At 29.7% G+C, this 17215-nt stretch overlaps 1 protein-coding gene across 4 annotated transcripts; it reads left to right on the forward strand.

Annotated features, from left to right (window-relative positions):
- Positions 1-939: 939 nt before the first annotated feature.
- On the forward strand, positions 940-6959 carry LOC108331821 (polyadenylate-binding protein-interacting protein 12). 4 transcript variants are annotated; one of them, XM_017566777.2, is made up of 12 exons: positions 940-1167; positions 1265-1312; positions 1388-1930; positions 2041-2151; positions 2556-2600; positions 2691-2763; positions 2846-2958; positions 3063-3122; positions 3242-3289; positions 3459-3527; positions 6426-6487; positions 6584-6959. In XM_017566777.2, exons 3-12 carry the CDS (start codon positions 1451-1453, stop codon positions 6639-6641), a joined length of 1119 nt encoding a protein of 372 aa, XP_017422266.1. In that variant the 5' UTR covers positions 940-1167; positions 1265-1312; positions 1388-1450; the 3' UTR covers positions 6642-6959. The 4 variants fall into 4 exon arrangements, with proteins under 4 accessions (XP_017422266.1, XP_017422268.1, XP_017422267.1 ...); XM_017566779.2 differs by lacking the exon at positions 1265-1312 and having other exon boundaries at positions 948-1167; positions 1369-1930; XM_017566778.2 differs by lacking the exon at positions 1265-1312 and having other exon boundaries at positions 948-1167.
- The last annotated feature ends 10256 nt before the right edge of the window (positions 6960-17215 follow it).

Consider the following 17215-nt stretch of genomic DNA (forward strand, 5'->3'; position numbering starts at 1 on the left):
ATGTTAAAATTAATTTTTTATTTATAAAAACATATGATAATAACTATTCAATTATATTAACTATTAATAAAGTTTAAATAAAATTAAGATAATTAAAATTATTATATTAAAAATATAATTTTTTATTGTATTAAAAATAAGATATATTACTTTATATTGAAGAGACTCTTTATCCTTTTATATTAAATTATATAACATGAATATCAATTATAGTCATCAATGATTCAAGATGTTATCATTTATCAATATCCTTTTTGTGCAATTTTTTCTTAAAATTAAAATAACTATATAGTATAATTTTTTAAATTATTCTTCAATAAAACATTCTGAAGTATAACATTGTATCTAATTACTTTTAATAAGCTAGAAATCATTTTATACACAAATTGAAAATAACAATATAATCAAAGTATATATATATATATATATATATATATATATATATATATATATATATATATATATAGACATAAACTAATTTTAATTTATAAAAACCTGATTTCAATATTTTTCTTATTTCTCTTTCTTGAAACTCATTCAATGAACAAACTCACCTAAATATGTCTTAAGAATATGAAAATATTGAAAAAGAAATTCTTTTCACAATAAGTACATTATAAGTTCTTTTGTTGTTTAACAAAACTTTCATTTTTATTTTCTTAAGGTTGAGATCACTATCATTATATTGAGAAAACGTCAAAATCAAACATAGAAAACCAATACCTTTTGCATTAAAAAGAATAAAAAGATTATTCTATTTTTTACATTAATATTACATTATTAGCCACGGCTCTTGTTACTAATCCCTCTAATTATGTTTAATGACATTAAAATCATCAGGCATGAAAGATAAGTGTCTCATTAATTGATGTTTTGAATAACAAATCCGTGGCTTTGGTTTATGAGTAGTATTCTGGCGGATGCATCAGACGCGTGGCGACATGTGTGACTGAATGGGCAGTTGTGGAAAATTAATGAAAAAAAAAAAACAAACAAAAAAAATTGAGTCACGCTGTTCAATTTTTTCTTTGATGCATTCATCATCACCATCAAGACATCAAGTTGGGACGTTCTTCTCTGCTGCAAGGGTCTAAAAAGTCAGTGCAGTGAAAACGGACGATCCGAAGAATATTACCCTCTCACATCTCTCTATAACATTAATCATCAGTAAGATAAACCTCTATCACCAATTTTTCTTTGTTTCTTTTCTGGGGTTTTAAGGTTGTTTTTTTGGTTGTGGTTGTTGTTGTGTCTCAATCTTCAGAATCAGTTTGATCTTATGTCAATGAAGAATTTTTAGACAAAAACCCAGGTTTGTTTTCGTTCTGAATAAGGTTTTCTTGTTCTGGGTCTTTTCCTTTTTTTAAGGTTTTACTGGTTGATACAGATTCACGAAAAAACCTTAAAGCGGAGAAAAAGACAACGACTTTTCATCTCTACGCAAGTGATTATGGCGGTTGCTGAGAATGTTGGGGCCAAAATCGGTTCTTCGAGTCAGAGTTTGGACAGCGGTGTAGTGTCTGCGGATTCGAGTGAGGTCGAGAAATCGAAAACTAGAAGCGATCAGAATCTGACCAACGGTGTGTTCACCCATCAACAGCATCCAGAGAGAGTTCCCAGCTCTACGACAGTTCCTAACGGAAATTACAGCTACAATACTCAGATGCACGCAAATGGGGTGAACAACGATGGGTATGGGATGAATGGGGTCATGAGTGGGGAGAATGGGGGTGACAGTTTCAAGCATGACATGAGGGATTTGGAAGAGCTTTTATCAAAGTTGAACCCCATGGCTGAGGAATTTGTGCCCCCATCACTAACCAATACTCATGGCTTTTTAGCTGGACCTAATACTGGGTTTGGTTACACTAACAATTTTATGCTGCCGAATAACTTTGGCAGTGCTAATGGACAAATTAACAATAGAAGGGTATGAGTAAATTGTTTTGATTTCAATTAGTTATGTTCTTTTCCTTTTTATACCAGGTCAATGGCATGAATGTTTTACCTTTTTTCTTGATACTATAACATGTGTTACAGAGGAAGAATGTCTATAATCCTGGGAAGCGAAGAGTGAATCATAAAATGGATATGGAGAAAAGAGAAGAGATGATTCGGAGGACCGTTTATGTATCTGACATTGATCAACTGGTATAAATTTTATCTCTGTTGTTGATTCTCTTGTTTCAGTTAGCTTACAACGTTTGCCACGTCTGTTAGTGCCAATCATTATTTTTTAGCTTTTTTGTGGATTGTCTTGTTTCAGCTAGTTTGCAAAGAGTATTCGTGTTAGTGCCAATCACTTTTGTTTGGCTGTTTTGTGGATTCTCCTGTTTCAGCTAGCTTGCAATGTTTGCATCGTGTATTCATTTCAGCCGGTGTTGTTTCAAGGTGTTGTGGATTGCTTGCAATGTTTGCCACGTGCATTCATGCTAATGATTGTTGTTTAGCTGCCTTGTGGATTCTCTTGTTTCAACTAGCTTGCCGTCGTGCAATTGATTTTTTTTTTCTCTGTTGGAATACACTCAAATGATTGTGTTTCTGTTGGTGTCTAGGTTACTGAAGAGCAGCTGGCTGCTCTCTTTCTCAACTGTGGCCAGGTAGCATGGTTACAATTTGTTTAGGACAGGTGTTTTTCTTCTTAATTATGGCGGATTATTACTAAATTGATACCTTGTTCCTGGTTATAGGTTGTTGATTGCCGTGTATGTGGAGATCCTAATTCTATTCTTCGATTTGCTTTCATTGAGTTTACAGATGAAGGTAACATTGTTGCCAAATGTATGTTGCTCGTAAGCTGTGATTGTTATTGATATTTCACTGTATAATTTTGTTGTGTGCATAGATGGAGCAAGGGCTGCCTTGAGCCTGTCTGGTACCATGCTTGGATATTACCCACTGAGAGTGTTGCCTTCAAAAACTGCCATTGCACCTGTGAATCCAACATTTTTGCCTAGGGTAATATTTTTCTGTTCATGATGCCTATTACACATATTAGAAGATATTTGGTCATAGTGAATTAGCATTGCTATTAGCCTTCCTAATGATGCTGTATTTCTCAGTCTGAAGATGAAAGGGAAATGTGCTCAAGAACTATTTATTGCACAAATATCGACAAGAAGGTACTTTTAGGGTTTGATACATTCGTAGAATCTTGCTTGAAGGAACTACTTCGTCTTCTCTCATGTCTTATGCTGCACTTGAATCTCACTATTCTTAAAAAAAATTGTTGTTTCTGCAGCTTACTCAAGCAGATGTCAAACACTTCTTTGAATCTATTTGTGGAGAGGTTTGTAGCTTTTAATGGAACTAGGATTATAGTATTTTTTTGATGGCTGACTTTAAGTGCCATATGAGAAATTTTCCATTATTTTGGTGTGTTCGTTTAGGTTGAATACCCTTTGTTGTTAATGAGTATGCTGTAAAATATTTTGTAATTTTTTTGTTTATTCATCTAGGTTCATCGCTTGAGGCTTCTTGGGGATTATCATCATTCAACTCGAATTGCATTTGTAGAGTTTGCACTGGTAATTACTTGCTAACTTTTCAAATGTATTGTTTTCTTTTGAGTCAACTCTTGTTTACTTAGCTATTTTTTGTATTGTCTATTGGAGTGCTACTCTCCTATTCCCGCCCCCTCCCCAGAACGGAATCCATTATTACTGCCTGTGGGTACACTTCTTTCAATAATTGTGATTCATATTTTCAAAACAATCTTTTTGAAGAAAAGAATCAAGAGAAATGTGTTTAAAGGGAGTCGTGAAGATCCTTCTAATTTTTTTTAGTAGTGTCAGTAAGCTATACCTTTAGAATCACCAAAACATTTTTTTTAATGCTGGGTAGTTTGGTAAAACATTACTATTTATTAGTGTAAAATGAGAAACTGAAACTAAGATTGTAGAAGCGGTGAAATAATCTTATCGAGTGCTTGATTTGGCATCTGCTACCTATATATGCACAAAATTATGCAGATCTCAGATGCTGTATAAAGCTGCTTCTACGTTAAATTAGATAGTGATATATTTTGGTTTTTCATGGACATAAAACCACACACATTGAATATTGTAGTAAGCTGCCCTTTTGGTGGTGGTATCCATCTGAGCAAAATTCCTTGTTTGATGTGATCTCTCAATATGTGTTCTGTGATTGGTCTGTGGTTGATTTGTTCTTGTTGATGATGGGCTGATGGAATGTGGTGGTTGGAATTTGTTTGTGTATCACAGTTGCAGTTTACCAATTATCTCTTTGAAGTTCAAAATTGATTGTTGTGGACTGCTCGATGTGACCCATACTAGTTTTTTCTACATTTTTCCAAATAATGTCTCCCCTTTTGACTATTTTCTGATTGCTTGCTGACTGTGTCAAACAACATTACACTGGGTGTGGCTAATAGTTAACTGTAGGAGTTGTAGAAAACATGTCCCTTTTGAATCGTAAACTTATGTTGTTTTGTAATGTATGACTATAGATAAATAAAAATTTCATTTATATATAATTTTAACTTCACTTGTAGGTTTCAACTGACGTATGTATTTTTTATTGAAATTTAATTAAACCTTAGTAGCGAACTAATGATTTTGAAGATTATTTTTCTTATCTGTTATCTTATATTTATATATACTTTTTACTATAAATGTGCATAATCGGTAGGATCTTATGATCTATGTTGTAATCACATTTTAGGCGTTCTCTCTACCTTCTAATTCTAGTTAGGATCTTAATGATGACAACTTTGGTTTGAAGTCAAGCTACACTGTGATACCCACACATAGAAAAGGAGGGAGAAGAGTCAGAAGACAAATTAAATTGATTTTTTGACTACGAATTAAATATTAAATCACAACAATAATCATAAATGCAATTCATATATATAACACCTAAAGGAATTGTTTTTTTTGTCTAAAGAAAACAGTATAGGTTGCATGCTCCAAGTTGGAGGATAATAGCATCTCTCCTTGAATGTTACTTTGTTTTATGCAACATTTCGTTTCTGCTATCCTTTAAGAGTTCTGCCTTTTTAGCACCACAGTTGTTTATTTTCCTTGTTTATATTTTTAAAAGGAAAAAGAGCTATATTAGGAATCACTGTAATCCATGAAATCGTTTTTGAAACAATTAGTGTGGTGAAAATAGGTTGCAAAAGTGATTTTTTTTCCATATAAATAGAAATGGTTGATTGAATCTCAGACTGACTAGTATGCCTTGTTTTCGCTCCAATTTTTTGGACAATAATTTAGTCAAAAAGGCTTTAGGTGGCTCCCCATTATATTAGAGGAAGGCTCTGCTGCTTTTTTTCATCCATGAACAGTATGAGAGAATGATATTCACCTCTATTCATCATGGAGTGTTAGGATTACTATAATACGGGACTCTGAAAAAGTTCATTAGTTTCTTGCCTATATCATTGCTTGCCATGCGCTGCAGCATTGGGTGGAAATTCTACTTCGATAAGGTGGCATGCATTGAACATAGCCGGTGTTTTAAGGTGTGTAATCAGAGGGAACAAAAGGGGAAGTTGATGGGTTTTGGGAGGATAGAAGAGGTAGCTGATAGTCATAGAAGTCCAAATGGATAGATACAGTTTTTTTTTTACGCCCGATCACAGCACATTACACTTTACATGCTATGCACTAGTATGACGCTTTGGCGATCTAGTTGTTGAAAGATGCATATCCATTTGCTATTATCATTATGGTGGGCCCACTTTGAACAATGAAAGGGCAATGATACCTGGGCTTGCTCAACAAGGTACAGTTTGTTTTTCATGAATCACATTCTGGTGGCTCAGTTTGACTTGGTGGAGCTATTGAGTTTGACTTTTTAAAATTAAATAATTTAAATTTGATACATTTTAGATACGATGAATTTCTGGTTGTATAAATAGTTTTCATTTTAGACTTGCAGAATGACTTGTTCTTAATCCCATGAATCCAATTAAACCTGGTCTTCAATTTGATGGACCCATACTCAAACTTTCTGCTGTTGACTCTGTTAGTAGCCTGTTGTTTGTCTGATGTATTTATACTTTTTATCCATTTGACGTCTTCTGTTGGCAACGTTCAATGTTGTTTTGCTCTTTTTCCCCCGATTATTTTGTTGAATGCAGAAAAGCTCTCACACAATAAGATGTTACATCATTTGCCTTTGTAGTGTTTAGAATTCTATTTCATTCTAGCTTTGTCAGTTCCTATTTCTCACGTTTTGTAAGATGCATCTGTAAAGTTGTTCTTCACTGGTGTGGTCCCAGTAAAATGTAAAATTGGAAGGGTTTAGATAATCGGTGTTTTCATTATATGTGAAATAATGAAACTGATAAAATGTTCCATTTCCAAGAATTATATTGTACTAAAAGCAAGTAATAATGGTTGTCTTGTCTCCAAATATGTTTGGACTAATATTTGCTTTTATTTGTCTCATTCTTGCAGGCTGAGAGTGCAATTGCTGCTCTGAGCTGTAGTGGTGTGATTTTGGGTTCACTGCCTATAAGGTTAGATTGACAGATTTTCCTTTGATTTCAACCGTCCTATCCTTAAACCTAAGGCAACCTTTGTTAATGTTTCTTGAAACATTGTATGTTGAGCAGGGTAAGTCCATCAAAGACACCTGTCCGCCCTCGTGCTCCTCGATCCTCCATTCACTGAATGGTCCTTTTGCATGTTTCTGGAGTTGGTGTTGCTCGGAGATAAATTTACATATATACATACATAGAAACAGATATATTCTAAGGTACCTGTGGCGTTTTGTTGATACTTTTGTCCTTGTTGAGACTTGCAGTATGGTATCTTTGTTTCCTGTTGGGGTCGTGAATTATGTGTTTAGATGTAGAGTTGGGTGGCGTTTTGAGGATCTCCAAGGCTTAAATTATGATGGGTTGATCTTGCAAGGAGAAAATTTTATAGTTGGATTTTTCTAACATCTGGAATTTACTTGAAGAAACATCTTACAAAGCTTTTGTTTTAGTTAGGTTCTGTTTGTTTGTTGTCTTGCATGCACCAACCATCACATCACCTATACCACCACTTCTAACTCCAAAAACTTTTAGCCAATAATGAAAGATGTGTGTTTGAGTATATTGTGAACACTGGTTTTGGCTGCTAGTATTATGATTCTCATGCTAGCTAGTGGTTGGTGGAAGCCACCTACTCAGTCTCCCAGTCATTTGGTTTCATAATATTGCCCAAACATGTTCCGAATTTTGCGCTGCTTTTTGTTTCTACATATTTCTGTTTTGGAGTGGAGTTCACCTTTACAATAACACACTGTTTTCTTCAATTTCTTTTGCTACTCTTAAAAGATACAAACATTTGGCATTCCTGGGTAGAGTTATGTGTTTAAGACTTCCATTTTATAAGATTGTCCTAAAATTATGGATCTAAATAGGACTTTTGTTATAAAATTTAAAAACAAATATATATATTTTTTATCTTAGAAGTAACTTTTCTTCTAACAAATTTAGAGTAAAATATTTATAAAGTGGGATTGGCCAATATTCTTGTATTTGAGAAAAATTTATTGTTAAAAATTCATGTGGAATAATTGTTTGTTTGTTTCCTTAGAGTGGAGGGGAGGGGTATAAGGTGTATTCATAAATATCCTCCTATATTGGGAATTTATATAATTTAATTTTTACATTTAGACAATTATAAATTATTTTAAAATTTCTTCAGCTTAAAAGACGTTCATTTTAATTCTTTAAGTTTAATAAAATATTATTAAAGTTTATAAGCACTAAACTTAAAGAGTTTTTTTTTAAAAAAAATATTCTTTTAATCTTTTAATTTAATGTTTGGGGCTAAAGTTATATTTTTTTCAATTTTCAGAATCTAATATTATCTTTTTGTTTTCAAATTCAAGAGACTAAAATCAAAATTATCTTAAAATTAGGGATGATTTCTTTGTTTTTTATATTTAGATAATTATAAAATTACTAAATGACTTTAGTTTTAAATGTAAAGTACTTATTTCAAGTTTGTCTTAAAATCAGTTTCTAAGCTTTACCAAATTTATAGTATATGTGCGCCTTAAAGTGATATTAAATGCTACTTTAATACTATTATAAGTAATACTAGAATATGCTTGAAGCCGGATTGCACATTACTAGAGAATATTTTAAAACACGTTTCATTAAAAAGTGTATTCTGTTTATTTAAAAATTTTCATGTATTATTTTTAGATAACTGAAAGTTTTTATGGCAAATATTCAATAAAAGAATATGTTTGTAGATGGAGATTAACAAATTTTTATAGGTAGCTATATCCATTAGCTATCCATATATTTAGTAGGGAGTTTTTTTGTTTTTAAAAAAATTATTATCAATTCTGCAATGTCTTCATATTTTTATATATACATTTCAAATCTAAATTTTTTAATTTAAATAATTTATTTTATGAACTTGAAAATATTTTATATTTTATATATTCACACTATTGAGACATCTTGAGTTTTTAAAATAACGTAGAGTGCCTCCCATAATTGTTGTTTAACTTAAACGTATTATATAAAAGGTCTTGGAATTTTGAGTTGTTTATTGATCATTAATAAGACTAATTATTTTTTAGAAAAAATAAAATCAATTGTCACTTGAGCATGAAACCTTTGAATTGTAATCTCGGACATTTGCATATAAGATTATTCATTCAAAATATAATGAAAACTAATCTTGTTCAAAAAAAAAAGAACATAGCTTTATTTCTGAAGGGTTGACTAAATTGCTCATCAATTTAATGCATAAATATAAAGTTCACTCCGTGCAACCAATAAAATCATTATTAATCATATTAGTTAATTATCCTATCGTAATATGTCATGTCAAACAGCTACATGTTGATGTCATCCTTCGGTATACTAAAACATTGGGTTTACTTTTGAATATATAAAGAATGTAGTAGATATATACTACCAATGAAATAAGTTATAGTATAAATTTATTGATTTTTTTATACGATTATTAAAATAATTGTTATAAAGTCAATATCAATTTAGTTTTATGTGACAAAATATGAGATGCCATGTGTGAAAATTTGACCTCAATCAAAACTAAAGTAAGAAAAATATGGACGGAGTAGTTAGTTTAAGATACTTTCAAAGATTAATGTAAAACAATTTAAAATGAGGGGAATAGACAAAATTTCAGATGAAAAATTATATTTTATTCTAATATAAAAAGTTATATTACTAGTAAATGGATTATTTATTCATGTGTAAGAATATATATTTTTTTCTTTCTGAAATTATTACTTGAGTTACTAGTACATATATTATTTATCCAAATATGCATGTCTTTTACGTGAGTCTTTCAATTTATCATCTGCTTAGACATTAATCTACATGATTAAGATACTTATTGAAATCAAGATATATTTGTAATAAAAAATTTTGTGCTTAGTACTTAATCCCTAAAATCATACATTTGGTCAACATATTAGTATATGAATTAAACTTAATTCATATAATCTTTAAATATAAATTTTTCATCACTTTCTTAAGATTAAACAATAATATAAAACACATTCATAAATAGTCCTCACGGTTTAAATAATCCAATTGAATTAAATATATGATAAGTTAAAATAAAGCATTTTTGCTTAAATAAATTCAATTTATTGAGTGAATTAAATTAAAAAATATTTTAATTACTTTTTAAAATAAATTCTTTGAGCATATTTCAATATGTTTATTCATTGAGCAACTTGAATTTGAATGTAAAATTGACTATTAAGACAAAATTGTCAGAACAATCGGTACCGTTATAGAGTCGCGCAGCGAAATGAAATACAAATAGCGGAAAGCGTGTTCGGTCAAACTCGTATTAAGATGGTCCACTTTTGAAAATTGATTTTCTTAGAGAAAATTTATCGAACAATTGATATGCGTAAAATGTAAAGTGTAGGGAGTAGAAAAATTCACACAAGAATTTTTATCCTGGTTCGATTCAAAAAAATCTAAGTCCAGTTGTTAATCACTATAAACAGTGATTAATGTTTTCACTAAAAATCAGTTTCACAGATTACAATGGAGTGAAAGAATAGAATAATAAAATCTTCCTTCGACCAACAAATCGGAAGCAGGAATCTACACTTTCCTTCAACCAACGAACCGGAACAGTGCAGATAAAATCTTCCTTCGACACACGAACCGGAAGATGACAGCCTTGCCAACTCGAAGAGAACCGCTCCGACCTTTGACCCACAAAGCGCGAACTTCTCCTATTCACGAGACCAGACAAAACACTTGAACTAACTTTTTGGAACTTCCTCAGACAAACTGTATTATAAAAAAGCTCAAAGTTAACCCACTAAGGGTTTTGGAACTATATATAGGCAACTGGTCTGAGTTAGAAAAGACAGATTACAACTACCACTAATAATCGATTATTTTTAGTGATAATCGATTATTTAAGTCCGTTACAAGGTTTTCAGAAAGTGATAATCGATTATCCTGAGGAACAATCGATTATTCCAGAGACTTGTGCAGTTCTCATCAGGACCAGTTGATAATCGATTATTTGAAGGAATAATCGATTATTCCAAAGCGAAATGTTTTTTTTCAAGAGTGCACATGATAATCGATTATAGCTTCACATAATCAATTAAATGCGTAACTTAACTAAAGATACGAGATTTTCTAAGTATTACATATTCAAAGACTTTCCAAATACATTTATATCCTACAAAGTGCTTTTAAAATAATTTTAACAACTTCTTCAAGTCTATCTTCTTGCAGCATCATCAAAATCATTTATCTTCAAATATGTTGAGTGGATCAAGTTTGAAAATAAATTTGTGCTCTTTAGATGAGATCTAAAGACCATAATCTCACCCATTAAACCAATTAAGCATAATTAACAATTTTTTATAATCTTTCAAAATCAACCTCATCTTAAACTAATTAATTTACTTATATGACCTAAATTGTAAGAGCGTATGAAATAAAGTCTTAGAGCTAATAAATTGTTTTAAATAATGAAACTCGATTATTTTAATGATAAAATTTTTAAATTATAAATAGAAATTATATAAACAAGCTTCATTATGTAAAATCATACAATCTCTTTAGATTTCTATGATTAAAGCTCTCTACACTCTCTCTAAGATTTTTGACTCCTTGTCAATCTGTCTAAATATCAAAGACTGACTAAGTGATCCTTTAGACGAGGTATTCTACTTCAATTAATTAGTTTTAACAAAAGAATAAGTTGATTCCATGCATGAGTTATTTGAGATTGCATGTGACTTTTGAGTATTTTATAAAACTCTATATTGATCAATAGTTTTAATTGTGTGTCTTGATTATGTTTTTGCTGTTCATAAAAGCAAATAAAGTTTTTTGTGTTGGTGGAGCTGCCTTAGGACTTCTAGAGCTTGTTGGTTATTTGTAAGGTTAGGGAAGCTAGATGTTTTAGTATGCGTGAGTTGGATAATGTTGGTTGAATTCGGTATATTTTGCTTTATGCTGAATTGTATGATGTGTTAAATTGCTTTAATTGTGGTGATTGAGAAAATTGAGGAATTGACCATTTGATTAAGTTTGTTTCATTCTAACATTAAGAACTGTTTTTGAACCAAGTACTAAGTCAGAAATACTAATTTCATCATCTAGAAAATTCTCAAATCACATATTTGAAGTGAAAATTTTCTAATATGGCGTTGAGCAAGAGTAATGTGACGTTGGGTGTAGCTTGGCATTTCAGGTGTGGAAGCATTTTAGCTCTAAACTAGTGAGTGCCATTTTTTTCCACTGAGCGCCATTGTCCATTGTAGGTCTGGAACCATTTTAAGTCCATCTCATTGAGCAACATAATGATTTTTTTTAGCAAGCCATTTTACGAGAAGAATGGCACTGAGCGTCATTCTTGCCACTGAGTGCCAATTCATATTTTCATGTTTTTTTTGTTGATTTATTTGATTGTTTGGTATCTATCTATATTCTTCTTGGTGTTGTTGATGAGTATAATGACTATGTGTGTGTCTATCTATGTGTGTGTGTGTGTGTGTATATATATATATATATATATATATATATATATATATATATGACAATTTTGATATGTGGATGTGTGATTTGGTTGTTTAGAGAATTTCAAGGAGAAAATTTATGTATTAGTAATTGTGTAGAGTATGGTTGGACATATAAGAGTTCTGAAAGTAGGTATCCTCATATTCTGTCAGTTACTCAACTCATATAGAGATGAATGAGGTGAGAGAGAGAATGACAAGAAGTCATTTACCTAGACTTTTGATTTAGGCATGAAACTATTAATCTCGTGATGTAGTAAGGTGATAACCCTTGTGTTTAGGACTCTATAGAATATAAATATTATCATGAGTGCACACCTACATTCAATACGTATATCAAAGCATGAATATAGATAATTGAGTCTAGAATTATATGTATGTATGTTTTCATTATGTTAGTATGTTATACATGTTGAACTAATATGAAATATGTTTTAATTGGTTTATGATCTTTTCTTTTGAACATTAGTTTACCTTACCTTCTGTTTTCTCCTATTTTGTTTATCTTTTTACAATGATCACCTATTAGTGTGAGACGAATTAGGTGTCGACATGTTTTTGGTGAAGACTGAAAATATTGTAAAGTGATCTTTATGATTTTCTTTATCTAGTCTTTAACACAAATAATTCTTGTTTCTAAAAAGACTTGTTAGTTTGTATATAAAATATTAATATAATGATTACTCTGAATATCTGTATATTTTGTATGTTTTCATATTTTGTATGTTTTCAATTTTTCTATATCAAAATTTACAATATTTTATTTAATAATTTATTATATTAAATGGGATGTTATATAAATAAATAATTGTCATAGTAAATAAGCTACAAAATTTCAGAGAATCAACGTAACTAAACAATAACAAATTATAATCGTATATTAAACAACTTAAAGAGAATTATTTTTGTCAACTAACAAAACCATCAAAGATTTCCAATATTAGCATAAAAAAGAATTAATAGATATTCTAGAATAAAGCTATATTTACTCCAAGTTACGAATTATTCGTATAAAAGAGGTCTTTAACGTACCTACCATTGAAGTCGGAATTTGATTTCAAAAGAGAATTGGAGTTAAATTTTAAAAGAGAAGGAGAAATGATAGAGAAGGAAACTTTGCAAAAGAAGAAAAAAAAGTGATGAAAGAAAAGAAACTAAAAAGGAAAAGGAAAAGTCAATGGTATTAAATTATTAGGTTCTTAATGGTATTATTAGGTTCTACATTATTGAATTAGGGCGAATGAAAAAGAAGAGAACATGGTAAAAATATAATTCAAAGAATTTACAATAATTATTTTAATCTTACCTGAAACAGGACAAGAATTATGATTAAAATATCTGCAAAATGCATTCGTATTCAAACTCAATTTTTGTTGTCTTTCAACTACACATTTTTTTATCCATTTTGTTTTATGATTACACGGCACGGTTGACCATTGATTGGAAGAATTCTTATTATGATTTTGTTTCTGTGAGCAGACAAAAAATGGAAGCACACTTTGATTGAATAAGTGATTCATAATTGAGGAGCTCAGAATTGAAGGTTCTTGAATTCAAGATTACCACATCCTAAGGTTTAGGTCTTTGACTCTCTCATGGTTGAACGTTGAAAAAATTTCCTTTTATTCCATTTCAAACTCGACCAAACACGCCACAGTGTAAGTTACAACAACAAAGCTTAATAATGTTAATAAGAATAAGAGAGAGAGAGAGAGAGAGATAACAGAGGGAAAAGAAAGACATTGGCGTGTTTCTGCGAATCCTATTCCTATGTGACAGTGATTGCAACGATAATTAGGAAGAATCATAGGTAACAACATTTTCTTTACCCATAAAATGCTGCTGTCGCACTCACCTTTCTCGCATCTCAATGCATATCTGGGTCTTAACAAAATTAAATTTTGCATTTGCGACGGAAATCTCACGTAAAATAATTATGAGCTTCGGATATATAAAAATTAGAAATTTTTCACGAGGCAGCTAAAAAATCACAAAAAATTAAATAGCAAGATTTTATTGTTATATATTCATACATAAAATAAAGTATTATAGCATACTTAAATATAAAATTGAAAATAAATTATTTATGTAATTATTATTATTTTATAATCATATTTTTTTTAATTATTAATGAAACACGTACTCTTTTAATTTATAAAACAAACATTAAAAATAAATTAAAATTCTATTTGTTCAAACATAGTATTTAAACGTAATATCAAGATTACAATTCCATTTCTATAAAGACCTATAAAATATTAAAAATAGAGGCCATTTTTTATAAATAAAATTTAATATTTTATTATTATTAAATTTCATTTTAAAAAAATCATCATTACTAAAAACTATTAATTTTTTTCTCATTTTTCTAGATTTATGATCATCTAATTCATCTCTTTGGATATTAAAGTCTATAGAGTATAAAAAGTTTGTCCAATCAAAATTTTCACTAGAGTAAGTTCATCTTTTATCTTTTTTCTTGAGTCATTTTAAAAGTTGAACATGCATAGATGAGTGATACTTTCATGTAGTTCTTTTGGATTCAAGGTGAATATTTGTATGTCTAGGATTACTAAAACATGTTTAGTGATATGAATTTTCTATATACAAGTATTTCATCTTGTATGAATGGAGGTTTCTAGAGCTCTAATATGATCAAGACCTTGGTCCAAATAAAGGAAACTATATATTTTGTTGTTAAGAATAATATGGTTAACAACGAAATTTGTGATGAGATATTATAATGATGTTATTGGTTATTAAAAATATGGAAGTGACTTGATATCTGCGCGATAAAATGGTTTGTGCAAATATGAACTAATTTAATATATCAATAGAGTGAAATTGGTTCAATGAGAGATTACTTTAGAATTAATACATCGTTTTTGCATAAGAAATCACTTGAAGATCTCAGTCAAAACCAGTTTGAAGTTCGAATATATTTATGAGTTATCACAATTATGTAGACTTGTTTCCTGAATCATCTACTTGAGCAAAATTCAAGTTTCTAAAATTTAGAGAGCTCAAGTTTATTTACTCACTAAGTGAGATAAATCTTGCTAGGGGAGCCTTTGAATAAGACTCTCTGGGTCTCAAGGTGAGTAAATCATCTGCTAAACAAAATTCAATTTTTAAAATTCAGAGCTTAGGCGGGTTAGAACGTTGGGTGATTTAATCCCCTTATTAAGCAAAATTCTTTTAATAAATGTTTAATTAATAATGTGGTTCCTATATTTAGGTCTTTGATTAGTTTTAGTCCTTATATTTTGTTTTTGACTCAATTGAATCACTATTTTTGTAAAAAGATTCAATGTAGTCTCTTATCTTTAATTGGAATTAACATTGTTTGGAAGTGACACGAATCAAAATCTAGTCTCATGTCAAAATTTGGGTTATCTTCTATCTTTGAACCCCTATGATTTTGACACGTGGTACCTTCCAGATAGAAGATGACCTAGACTTTGATACACAACAAATCCAGATTTTGACATGTGGTACTTCAAAATGACATTAATGCCAATTGAATGGAATGGGCCGAAGAGTGTTTTTTTTTACAAAATAGGAACTTAATTGAGTCTTTTTTAAAACAGTAAAGATTTAATTGAGTAAAAAAAGGGGACCAAAACGAATTAAAGGCCTAAATATAGGATCAGATTATTAATTAAATCTTTAATAAAAAAAAATTCAGAGAGTTGGGTGGGGATTGGTTGTTGAGCAAGTCAAGTGTTCGTTAGGTGAGTATACCTCCAAAGGTATCTTGTTGAGCAAGTATATCTCCACAGGTGTCTTGCTAGGCAAGTGAGGACGCTCATTAGGCAATAGAGAATGATTTTGTAAAAATAACTATTTTGCGATTTTGAAATGAAAATGTGTGGGTGTGTGATTGAGTAAAATAAAGGTTTAGCCATAATCTACTATTTTTTGTAGGTGTATGATCAAGTAGAGTTAGGGTTCAACCATATTCTACTTTTCGTGTAGGTTGTTGCCAAGTAGGGTTTATCCTCAATCTATTGTTGATATTGTCCAAGGCTGAGTAAAGGCGAGGTCTTTGTCATAATCTACCATGATTGTTGATTTGATGAATGTTTGATGTAAATATAATTATTTTCAAGAAGAAAATATTGCATAATGTAATGTAGGATGTGTATTGAATAAAGATTCTTTGATGTTTGACTTTATTAATGTCAAACTTTAAAAAGATATATTAGGTACTACGAGTTTATGGAAGCATATTATATGAAATCTACCCTATCATATATATCAGAATGACTTTGTGTGAGTAAGAAGTCTTCGCGTCTAATTTAAAGTTAAAATCTTTAAAAAGTAGAATTAATTGTCTTTAACAATTTATGTTTTGGTTGAGTGATATTAATTACTTGATGAAATGATGTGAAAGAGTGTGATTATATGATATCTTACTCTCTTTTATTGTTTTTGTTGTTTTCAATTACAATGATAATATATTACATGATAGTAGTTTACATGGAAATAGTTTATGTCAGGTACTCACAAACGAAAGTATTAATTTATATAATATATTTAAAATGTCTAGTGATATAATCTGTACTATTATATAAATATTTTAATGTACATTTTTTTTATTCTTTAAATAACTTTTTTTTAAAATAAAATAATTATTTTATTAATTTTATCTTTTAAATGAATTATTTTTAAATTGATACTTTTTATTTAACTTTTTCTAAAATTTAAATATTTTTAAATTAATATAATTAGTTATAATAAAATTATAAAAATTATTTATATTTGTTTCTATAATATTAATAATTATAATTTTATTATTTCCTATAAAAAAAAGTGAATACACATGTACAAATACATGTTTTTTCCCTAGTAAATATAATGTAATTTAAAGATAGAACCTCCTTCAAATATAAGTGAGCAAAAAAACATTGGAAATTTAATTCTCCAATATAATATTAATAAATTAACATTTATGTAATGTAAAATAATTATTTATATAAATAACTTATTTACCTACGATATGACAATATGAGCAGTATTGTCTTTCTCGTCAGCGTATGGAGAGGAGAAACTCCAGGTACCATCTTACAAAATAACTTTAAGTTTTATCACAAATCAAGTTTCATGGAATGTCTACAAATCATACTACATATTCACACTCCACTTTTCTGCTTCCAATACAAAGTTATTTCCACAAACTTCGAATATATATATATAT

The sequence above is a fragment of the Vigna angularis genome, chromosome 4, assembly GCF_016808095.1.
Source record: "Vigna angularis cultivar LongXiaoDou No.4 chromosome 4, ASM1680809v1, whole genome shotgun sequence".
In the NCBI taxonomy this organism is placed as follows: domain Eukaryota; kingdom Viridiplantae; phylum Streptophyta; class Magnoliopsida; order Fabales; family Fabaceae; genus Vigna; species Vigna angularis.